Source organism: Biomphalaria glabrata, chromosome 3 (assembly GCF_947242115.1).
Source record: "Biomphalaria glabrata chromosome 3, xgBioGlab47.1, whole genome shotgun sequence".
NCBI lineage: Eukaryota > Metazoa > Mollusca > Gastropoda > Planorbidae > Biomphalaria > Biomphalaria glabrata.
The window spans coordinates 21,665,158-21,677,618 of NC_074713.1; the positions used below are offsets into that span (position 1 = coordinate 21,665,158).

At 33.8% G+C, this 12,461-nt stretch overlaps 1 protein-coding gene across 1 annotated transcript in view; it reads left to right on the forward strand.

Annotated features, from left to right (window-relative positions):
* LOC106056831 (uncharacterized) overlaps nt 1-12,130 on the forward strand; it is a 143,482-nt gene extending 131,352 nt beyond the window's left edge. The window contains exons 16-18 of the mRNA XM_056023960.1: nt 2,813-3,068; nt 5,320-5,416; nt 6,146-12,130. Coding sequence (XP_055879935.1) covers nt 2,813-3,068; nt 5,320-5,416; nt 6,146-6,566 — 774 coding nt within the window. The 3' untranslated portion in view covers nt 6,567-12,130. The remainder of the gene's footprint in view (nt 1-2,812; nt 3,069-5,319; nt 5,417-6,145) is intronic.
* Nucleotides 12,131-12,461: the final 331 nt, after the last annotated feature.

Consider the following 12,461-nt stretch of genomic DNA (forward strand, 5'->3'; position numbering starts at 1 on the left):
GTCGCGGGTCTAGGGGATAAAATAAAAATGGCTTACCCGCATCTTTATATGCCACCCCCCCTTTTTTTCATAAATTGTATATCTCAACCGTTTCCTTGTGTGTTTTCAGAGGCGTTTTCTTTTTTAATCGGATGAGGTTTATGTCTCTTTCAAGGCGACATAAACAACAGAAGGGCGGTAACCCATGTTTAGACGTCTGCTTCTAGAGTCTAGACATTTAAAGTTATTAAAATGATGTGACTTGACTTAAAACTTGAATGTTAAACTGTAGCTTGCATTATTACAACCAAGTCTGACAATGTAGGCTAATGACAGTATTTTTGATTCTCAAATTGTTCCCATTCCATTTGCCACTAGTAAGTAGAATGAATTTTATAACATGCCTGTAAGTTAACTCTTTCTCTCCGCAATTACATTCTTGCTATGTTTCAACGGATTTCTTCATTTCGCTCAATACTATTTCCCTCCCCTGTTATGATTAAGTTTCAATGGCTTTGTCGTTTGCTATCAGAAACTATTTTATTTGGTCTAGAATTAAAGGGGAGTGCATGCTCTTGTTATAGAACACAAAATAAAGTTTATAAAATTAAACATTAATTTAATTAAATGAGGTCAAATCAACGATAGTATCGTCAAATGGGAGAGAAAGAGTTAAAATCTCATTTGTTCGAAACTCGTGTGTCTGTGTTTCTACATGAGAATCTTTGTACTAGTGTGTACTTATCAATGTACTAGTGTGTACTTATCAATCAAAAAGAGCAATTTTTTTTATTGCCAACCATAGTACCGGTTCATCATTTCTGCTAACCGCTGTAGTCAGAATTTTTCAAAAATTTGTTACATACATAAACTCCAGTTACCACCCCTTCTAGTTAAAAAAAAAAAAAAAACAAGACTTCCGTCCTAGGCGTTAAAGTCCCGAGATGGTAAAGCCTTGATAGCCAGGTGATAGATCGCGAGATAGGCTTAGAGGGATTTGCCAGATAGATACGAGTTGATGTGGGATCCAGTTTTTAAGTTGACCGTGATTTTCCACACATGTGCATTTACTTAGAGGTGTATAGATTTCAGCAGATTGACTTTTCATCATTCTAAATAGAATCACTAATGAAATGAATTAAATAATTATGGTTGTTTTTATTTTCACTCAAATTTTTTTTTTAATTTGGTGTTGAAAACGAGTTTGTCTCTTTACACCAAAGTTAAGTTCATTATTAGACTTTTGTTAACTTCTATATCACGTTATTAACTAAGCTTCTCTGAATTCGAAATATAACCCAGCACCAAGGTCTTTAAAGTTAATGGCGAACAACATTTTGGAATAGCTATTCATAAATCTAAATGTTATTTAGTAGAATTGTAAAGTTAAAAACAATTTGCATTGCTTCTCTTTAAAAAAAAAATAAAAGCAGGTTTTGCTAAATAAATCTTAAACATTGTTTCGTATCAGACAAATTAGTTAAATTAATGACCCAACTGAAACATGTAGATAAGATGCTTGAGACTTTGCCAAAAAAAAAAAATGGCTACTCCGAAAATAAAAACGTACTTTAAAAAATGATGTGTCTTTTTTTAAATTTTATTATATATTTTTCAGATTATATAATGTTCAAGTGGTTTAAAATAGGTCAGTGCGGAAAATTATTGCCAAAAATGTGTTTAGCATTAAAGTAATTTCGTTTCGTAACTTCTTTTAATTCAACGTTCGGCCAGCGATTTAATCTTTTTAGCAGCCTCCGTACGGGAAAAACCGATATTGTTTTGTGTTGCCTGTCTGCCTGTGTCTCTGTCGCGGTTAGATCTCAAAAGCTAAAAGCACTATTTAATTTTGAATCGTATTCTAAATTGTCTTTACATATCATTACATATACAAACTGTATTTAGACATATATAGTAAAACAATATTCTGTTTTTTCAGTACTTTCACATTCTATAAAGAAAGTAAAGAAACTGATTTGCCTTTATTTTACACACACACACACACTCACACACACGCACACAAACAAAACATAATGTTAATTGTAGAGATGAATTATTCTTAATAAGGTACCTCTCTAAATCTAAATCTATGACTGACAAGATAACAAATATATTAAGAGTGGACTGAGTTGTAAAGAGCTGTAATACTGGCTGCTCCACTGAATATTATTGTAATACTGGCTGCTCCACTGAATATTATTGTAATACTGGCTGCTCCACTGAATATTATTGTAATACTGGCTGCTCCACTGAATATTATTGTAATACTGGCTGTTCCACTGAATATATAAGGGCCTAAAAGTGTATTGTTGGGGGATGGGGAGTTTCATTAAAAACAGTGTGTGTGTGTATTTGGGGACATAATACAGGTAGATAAGACTACGAGTGATGGGCCTAAGAAGTGTTTGTGCCTACTCCATACTAGCGGCATGCGAGCCGTTTGATTGAAGAATGAACGAGACAAAAATAAAGGGGGACATAGAATTTGAGGGCTAGAAAATTGTGTTGGGGCTGTGGTAGTGTTGTATTGCGGGCCGTTTTATTGAAGGATTTAAAAGTATTGAAGGCATATTGAACACATAAACCAACAATTTCAACAGTGGCGTAGGACGGGTATCCAGTATAGCTAGGCGCTTTTAGAATTCAAGGACAGCCGTTTCATTACAATATACAGTAGAAAAACTGATGGGCCTAAGAGGTTTGGAAGTTTGTTTCAATACTGTTATGCTGCATTAGTTATGAGCAAACGTTTTACGTAACGTGTGAGTACGACTGACTCGTTGGGCCCGCCTATGAGTTTGTGTTAGACTAATTTTTTTTTCTTTCCTTGCAGGAGTATTTGAGTGAAAAGAAATATGTTCATCGTGATCTTGCGGCCAGAAACGTCTTGATTCACTACAATAAGGTGGTCAAAGTGTGTGACTTTGGACTGTCACGTGACATCTTCAACGACAATCATTACAAAAAACTGACCAATGGCAAGCTTCCGCTCAAGTGGATGGCCATCGAGTCACTGAGAGACCGGATATTCACGACGCAGTCCGACGTCTGGTCGTTCGGTATCCTCCTGTGGGAGATAGTCACAATGGGTTAGTGCATTATCAGAGAAAATAGTTACATTTGTTTTATCAATATAGTCAAGAAAAAAAAATTGTATCTTTTTTTTTAAATCAGTTCAACTTATTTCTATTACCACCGGCAACAACCGGTATTTGGACCCCGATGTATCAATGGCCTCTTGATAGAAATACAAGATCGTTCGAAACGTAGCCTTATTTCCATTCTTTTGTTTGTCCGAAGCCTGTGTCTTTTACTACTGAGTGTCTCTGTACATTGAACTTTTTATTCCATTCTTTAGGTTGAGACACTCCCGATCACTTTTGATTCGTTTTGTAGGTAATGAAAAGACAAGCGTTTAAAAGTGCAATACAAATCTGTGCAAACATTCGATCACGTTATCTATGATAGCATGAATAGCACTAAAATGTGATACTATGACAGTACACCTGCTATAAAATGTAATGCATAACTTTTCATCGGCCATGTTTGCAGTACAAACGTGTGATCACTCTAACATAAAATTTTGAAACATAAGCTTTTTTTTTTAATATAAAAAAAGTTATAAAATTATTTGTATCTGCGAAAGATATTATTATATCACACTCTGAGCTCTTGTATAAACAAGTACAACGAGGACAGTAGAACTCTCTAGTTTACAGAGGGTTACCGAATATAAAAAACATATATTTAGATATTTAATGTACAATAAGATACATAATTATTGCATTTAATGAGTAAAAGAAGCTAATGCTAACGGTGTTTCTTAACTTATTGTTAGAATCAGAGGATGAAGTTAGAGGTAGTTAAGGAGAATTCATCATCAACTTTGATACTAATAATAGTTACTCTTACGTCACAATGATAAACAATCTCTTAATCTTGATTTGAACAGAAAATCAAATGATATAAAATGTCATGTTGAAAACAAGATCACTTTTTGTTATACACAATTTGATAAATTGAAAATAGTTTAACTACTTCTAAACATAATAATTTATAATTTTAATAATGACCATACATTAATTACATGTATTGATTGCCTATATTATCCATAAACAATTTTTCGTATAATCCGAAACAGATAGATTTTAGATAGATTCAGGACTTTAAAATTTTGGATGCCCTAACTCTTATTTAGGGGCTTACTTATATTTAAAGTAAGAAACAATATTATTTTTAATTTACTAAATTATAAAGCCATTCTGTGGAAGAGTTTTAGTATATAACCTCATTTCATTGTATTCAACCGACATTCAATCCAAAGAGATTTCTGCGTCCAAAGGGTTAATCTAGTCGTTTATATTCATTTGATATTATTATGATACTCCTCACCGCAGCCGTCGTGCGAGCTCTCACAGCTATTGAATCGATAGACTTCAAAATGATTTCTTTGATAATAATGTGTTGTTGTTTTTTTTAATCTTTTGCCTTTTTTTAACAAAGCTTAAATCAACTCACTCTGTCTGTCTGCTTGGTACAATTTTTGTACACGTTATTTCTCCCACACCCATTTGCGGATCAAGTTGAAACTTAACATAATTATTTGTTTTACATTAAGAAAAAATTACATCAAAAATTAAGCAATTAGTAAAATAATTATCGGTAATAAATAATGTTTTTTTGTATTGAAAAAGGGAAATAAATGCTAATTATTGAGATATCTGTATGTATATGTGGAGTTATTCCCATTTAACTTTTTTTGCACTTTTTTCAATTTATGGTGTAATTACTTAATTTTGTTTTCTATAGAAAAAAAGGAGCTTATTCATGCATTATTGAATAAATGGTTAATTAGTTACTTAATTATTCTCAATTAATTATTTTGTTTGATATCAAATGAGGGTAACTGCTATTCCATTATTAGAGACATAGTTGCAAATGAGAAGCTCTTCTCCTTAGATAGACTATTTTCTTATGAAAAGGGTTTATATTTATATATATATATATTTAAACTCTTAACTAAACAACATTAACAACAACATTTTAGGAACATTTTCTTTCAATGTTTCTATCAGGATATCAATAGAGAAGCTGGTCCATACTTTTATGTTCTCCAGCCAGCCAGAAACATACATTCTACAACAACAGAACTAGATTTATAAATCAGAGAAATAAATGACCAAGTTTTTAGTCTAGAAGATAAATATACAGCTAATAGAAGTATAGAATAAAAGTAAAGTTATTTTGTGAAAGCCTAATATTTTTTTTATTGAGATTTGTGCACTTTATATGGGAGATTTCTTTTGAGTTCTTATTATCACATTTTTGGTTATTTAACAGGTGCATCACCATATCCTAATGTGGCTCTGGCTGATCTTTACTTTGTCTTGTCTACTGGGTACAGAATGGACAAGCCTTCCAACTGTTCTGATGAGCTGTAAGTCTGATGGCATTTCGGATTTTGTTATTTTGTTTCAAAACTTAACCCATAGTTCTGTGATAGTGCAGATAGTTTATGTTGTTACTAATACAAGGCATGATTCAAAGGGAAACAAAAGTGAAAATCCCCTTTCAGACCTTTGCGATCTATAGGACAGATGATGTAAAGGTCATCAAGGGTGTAACGTGGCCAGCATAACGACCAACAGCCTTTACGTTTCCCCAACTAATGTCAGGTAGCCATTAGAGCTGAGTGGACTTAGAGCCAGACCATTCGTCATAGAAGGCCTCAACCCTTACCTGCAACGTCATAACCTGTGGGAAGTTTAGACAATCAGCTCGTTGCCACGTCACAGGTCTGTACGACGAGGAAACGAGCTATTTGTCTAAACTGCCCACAGTTTGTGACGTTGCAAGTCAGTGTTCAGGCCATCTAAAGCGATTGGTCTAGCTCAGAGGCGACCAAAGATCCCGAAATAAAAAAAAATCCCAGTCTTCACCAGGATTCGAACCCGGGACCCCTGTTCGGAAGCCAATTCACACAGCCACCGCACCTCCAAACATGATTCAAATTGAAAGCTTATATTTTTTTGTTGTTAAAAATTGTTGCTACGTTTGCAGTTGTGTAACATGAAAAAAACATGCACTAGACTTAGATCATATGAGTGCTAAAGTTTTTTTTTTAAATATCTATAACAATATATATTTTTTCGTCTCCATTCGCTAGGTACGCCATCATGAGGTCGTGCTGGGAAGATGAGCCCACGGACAGACCGACTTTCACGCAGCTCCGCTTCATGCTTGAGGAGCTCCTGACGGAGGACAGAGACTACCTAGTCCTAGAGGACATCGATGTCCCTATCTCCAACAGCGACAACAGCAGCAACCCAAGCCCACTGTCAGCCTCTGCGGAGCGAGCAGCGATGTGTTCTCTGGAACTGGAAGGCGGTGCCATGTCAATGCCTTACCCCATCATGCCTGTCAGCCCGGTGGCACCTTCCTCGCCCACAGCGTCCCATCCTGTCAAAATCCCGAAAAAGGCTACGCCCAGGAGGGACCACATGAGAATCAACGTTTGCGTGCACCAGAAGTCCACGGACAGGCTAATCAGACCGAGTGAGAGCGACTCCAGTCCGTCCTCTTGTTAAATCTTAGGGAACTGCACGTTACATACATGAACGCTTTCATCAGAACTGTCACTGACTCTTGGATGAAGCCTTTTCAGTCAAAGTCCCAAAGGCTCCTTTCACTAACACTTCCCTACGGAATCGCTTACCCAAACTGGTCCCTCTTAGTGGACTCTTACCAATCATTACCGTTGCTATAGACAACCGAAAGAATGAACATTAAAACGTGGGCATTGAACGAAACAAATAAACAAGGCAAAGCTTCAATGTTGTTGTTTTTTAATCGCTGCTGGAACATTGGAAACGAAAAGTTTGAGAGCCCCATGCACTATGTCTCCTTACATTGGGGGAATGTAGGGCAGACATGTAGGGGTAGTGTGTGCAGATTTACAGAGTTTCTAATGCCTGGAAGTGGAGAAACTTCCAGTTCAGTGCAATATTTGTGTCCAGTTCCGTTGTATATAATTTGAATGCAAACACATCCAACTTCTATGTCATTAGAACATTTTGGTCTAAAACTATGTGAGATTGGGGAATACTGCATAGTTGTGCATCAATATGCCCTGAGTCATATTCGATTATCGTTTTGAAGTCTTTTCGTGCCAGTGTTATAAAAAAAAAAAATGTATCCTAACCAAGATACTAAGCTACTGAGTAACATTTATTTGAAGCTGTATTTTATTTTTCACGACTTTTCGAATTGATCAAAACACGAACGCTTACTCCCTTTTAGACTGTACATTTACATTGTTATGTCCCTTGTCTCGAAAGCACTGAAACAATCTCCCTTCGCTGCTTATGCCTTGTCAGTAAAGCAAACTATTGTATGAATAACTCTATGACGGGTAGAAATCAATTATTTAATTCGCTCCCTTTGAGTCATTGATTTTTATTTTTGGTTTTGTTGTTTTGTTATTTTTGTAAACATGTTAACTTTTAAATATGACTTTTATCTGTTTTAATCAACTATCACCAAGGCAACCTTTTGTTTTGGGTACTAATAAGAGATATCTGTACTATTATATTCAATCGATCAGCCAACTTGTAATCATCATTGTCACATTTTCCTATTGCCCCTTGGTCATCCACTGACCAGGTGGCCTGTAGACCTCGGTTTAAGAAACTAAAACATCTTAATGGTTTGATTATTTTATTCTTTGTCTATTGACCTCATTGATAAAAATATTTTTTTTATTATTTGATTACTCTTTCTATTTATAGTATCAATCCATCGGTTGTGAGCTTCTGTGCTATTATAGAGATATGTATTATGTATATGATACCAGATGTTCTAAATATAAACTATTCTACGCTACTCTACGTGATGGAAGCAACAGCTACCACTTGAAATAAAAAACATTGTTCTAATTGGCCTACTGTAAACATGCTGTTTGTTTATTAGGTGCTACAACATACATGATATTGTTGTTTTCTTTTTAAATATATATTTCTTTTTGAAATGCGATTTCGTTATTCTAAGGGCAGTAATAAATGTTGTAATGTAAGATGAAAAAAAAAACAAGAGTTACACAACTTGACTCTCTTCTGTAAGGGTTGTATAGTTTTTAATTTTTTAATTTAAACTTGCGGATGTGGGCTACTTTAATTAATCAGTACGCTTGTACGAAATGTAAGTCCATGTTAATATATAAATATATATAAACTAATAAACAGTTTTATACAAAGTGTCTTTCTAAATTGTTGCTAGCTATCATCCTTCTTGGAACGGCCATTGTGTAATTTAAATTGTGAGGCAATGGAAAAAAAAAATACATTCTGCTTGTGATTTGGAAAAGTGTTACTAGAGCAAAGGATATAGATCAAAAAGTGTTTCACCTTCAGTCAACAAGCTTAGAATGGTAGGACTATAAATAGTTGTGTCAACGACTACAAATGGCAGAACATTACACTATCACGTGATGTAGCGATTGTCTTCCTGGCGGTTAAAAGAGTTCCACTCTCCGACTGACCTAGAAACCCGTGTGATTCTTCAACTACTTCATTTGTACAGACGTAGACTTTTAATTTTTTAATGTTATGTTTTCTATGTGGAGCTGTTTCATTTATTGTCTTATCTGACACTTGATTGGGCTTATGTTTTGAACAAAATGTTTATAGAATTTGTTTTATGTTAGTAAGCCTATTGAGATGTTTGTAATCTCAGAACTTCAAAACATCAAGCAATGTTTAATTTACTAAGTGGTGACAAAATATATTGCTATTGTAGTTCGTCCATCGTGATACGACGATGACCATTTATGTTATCCAGGGGGCTGAGGGTTTTGCACTGGGGTTTTCGGCCTCCTCGTGTGGCTGCTGGGACCTAGGAGAAGTGGCCAAAGGCAAAGATCGCCTCTCGAGACTTAAAATACCAACAAATGAAATAAAAACAAGAGGAAACATGATATTTGAAATGACATAGACAACAAAAACATTTTAAAAGGCATAAGCAATACTATATGAAACATTATATCAGATAACATAAGAGTTAAAATGAAATAGCTTTTGAGATATCATAAAAACTTTGTATTTATATTAGTTTCAAAGGGAAACCCACGTTCAAATAATACGTTTCCTAGGTCCTACTTTAAACAAAAATAAAAAATGCAAATCATGACGTAGTTTGGTATAATCAAGTTCAATGTCTACTAAATGATGACTAAGTTATTCAGTTCAATGTCTACTAAATGATGACTAAGTTATTCAGTTCAATGTCTACTAAATGATGACTAAGTTATTCAGTTCAATGTCTACTAAATGATGACTAAGTTATTCAGTTCAATGTCTACTAAATGATGACTAAGTTATTCAGTTCAATGTCTACTAAATGATGACTAAGTTATTCAGTTCGCTGTCTACTAAATGATGACTAAGTTATTCAGTTCGCTGTCTACTAAATGATGACTAAGTTATTCAGTTCAATGTCTACTAAATGATGACTAAGTTATTCAGTTCAATGTCTACTAAATGATGACTAAGTTATTCAGTTCAATGTCTACTAAATGATGACTAAGTTATTCAGTTCAATGTCTACTAAATGATGACTAAGTTATTCAGTTCAATGTCTACTAAATGATGACTAAGTTATTCAGTTCGCTGTCTACTAAATGATGACTAAGTTATTCAGTTCGCTGTCTACTAAATGATGACTAAGTTATTCAGTTCAATGTCTACTAAATGATGACTAAGTTATTCAGTTCAATGTCTACTAAATGATGACTAAGTTATTCAGTTCAATGTCTACTAAATGATGACTAAGTTATTCAGTTCAATGTGTACTAAATGGTGACTAAGTTATTCAGTTCGCTGTCTACTAAATGATGACTAAGTTATTCAGTTCAATGTCTACTAAATGATGACTAAGTTATTCAGTTCAATGTGTACTAAATGATGACTAAGTTATTCAGTTCACCATCAATGAAAGCGGAGATGCAGCTGGTCCTAGACTCAACTGTCTCACTATGGATTCATTGCACAAATAGTATTTAGGTAAATGTAAAAACTGTAAATAATGTTTAATGTCTATGAAGCAAAACATTTGATACAATTTTTGTGTGTTACTCTTATTATTTGTTTCCATTTTAATAAGTTATAAACATAAAAGTCATGCTTTAATAACAATTTATACTACATAGAAGTAGTAATCATAAATCTCTATGTATGTTAAATCAATTATTACTTAATATGTTTACATGACTTAGAAAATCAATGTAATATTAAAATATTTCCTTTATAACAGAGATTTTCAGTTATGGAGAAAAGAGACTATTGATAGCTCGTTTAATGGTGTAAAGAATAAATTAAATGTTGATAAGTTATGTTTTTTAAATGTTATTTGACAGTTTTCATGCATATTTTAGCACTGTAGAATAAAGTTTCCTACACATATACGTTTTTTTTAGCTTTTTTTAAAATTAGTTGGCAACACTTAATCTCAATTTAGCTTCTTGGCATTGTTTAGTGTGAAAATGTTCCCTAATTCTTAGTCGCCTCAAGATTCATCGAAATATTTACTCTATAAATGAAAATAAATTATTTTTGGAAGCTTTTCTGATTACATTGAGTATCTTTACTTTTGCAGTCATAACATTCTAAAAAACTTTAGTAACATATAACATCCGCACATAATAACTAGCAACACTTAACACTTGCACATAGTGACATCATTGTCGAACAGTAAAACTGAAGTGTGTGATTTCATCTTCTGACGATGTCGTGTTGTATGTTAGTTGTAGAGGCTAGAAATATTTTATTTTCATACACCTATATGCATATCACCTGTAAGTTCCTTATTAGACCATTCTATTTATATCGGAAATGCATTTTTGTTTCAATATGGTTCACTCTATATGTAAACATTTAAGTTAATGCCATTATGACCAACGCTGTAACTATGATATCTGACATGTGTTGATATTTGTCCTATTTATAGCTTGGCGGGTGTGTTTGTAATTATTCTCTTCAAGTGGCCTCCCCTCTCGCCTATCAGAGAATATGTTTTAACATGGTGATGAACATCATTCTTACTATTCATTAAGATTAATTCATTTGGTAAATATTATTACTGTTATTATTGCAATGTACTTTCATACTTCATTGTGCTCGCGGTGGTCAAAGAGGCGACGCCCTAACGGCGCCACCATTGGTCTCCCGTTCAGAATTAGATGCCCTTAGGGGGGCGAGATTTTTATGATCAGATTGATCTATGATGTCTTTAATGCAATTTCTGAACTCCGATAGACGGCTTATGCTGAAGTAACACCACATACAAAGACACAAAAAACACACACATATATACGAAAGCACATATAAACACACAACCACACACAAAGAGAAAGATTAAGGCACATTTCTAATCCCATATGTTAGGACTAGTCCATCAGCCAGGAAAACTTATAAATTTAGCTGATAATTAACATGCCAGGCTAGATTGGTATAAGGGTGCATTTAGGACGTCTTCATCTTCTCTTTTGAAAGAACGTCAGTAATTTATAAGATAGCTATCCACACATTGACGTAGACACACACACACACACACACACTGCCATATCTCTACGCGACTGGATTACTTTCACATTATCTCTCTTTGTTTCATGGCATATAATTCTTAGAGACACGTCGTGTATTTATTTCATCCTCACCTCCATGGTCCCATCAGATCCAAGTCAGTGAAATAGAATGAAATATTGCGTCAGCTACAAATCGTACACTGACGCGTTTGAACTGTTTCCTTAGACTAACATATTCTGAATAAAACTCTACAAAGAAAATGTTTAAAAATATTAATAATTGTCATTAAAAATTTACAAATGTCATTGCTATTAATCTTAATAGTTACAAACTCCTAGTCAATTTGGTTTTTAAATTTAAAAAAAAAAATGTTTTTGCGTTACATTTCAATCAATGTTTTTTTTTAAATTACCTGGTAATAATGAGGCCTTTTGAGTTTCAGTGAGTCACTGATGAATATTACTTAATAAGTTTTGTTTAGTTTTATATTTTTGTTTATGTTTATTATTTGCATATTTACATTTGCTGTATTTTTAAAGCATTAAAAATCATCTGAATAAATGATTAAAACTACATACCTAGCTTTGAAGTTTCTTGTATTCCATATTTTTTTTTAAATTAATGTCATTGATATGGTCAATGCTGGAAGGACATAAGAACGATACAGGTAAATGTTACTGGTTGCTGATACTTTGGTCATCAAGTTTTGGTAGCACTGTAACGTGAGATCCCATTAAAAAGTCAGTTTCAACTTTAGTATATCTCCTAATGTCTAGCGTGGTTTGTCAGTCTCTCTTCTTGGCCATGAAAGATTCATACATGATGCAGTTTAAATTTTTCTCCAGCACTTTTAAAGAGCTCTCTACAATACTCTTTTATTGTCTTGCATTGTTTGTATTATCACGA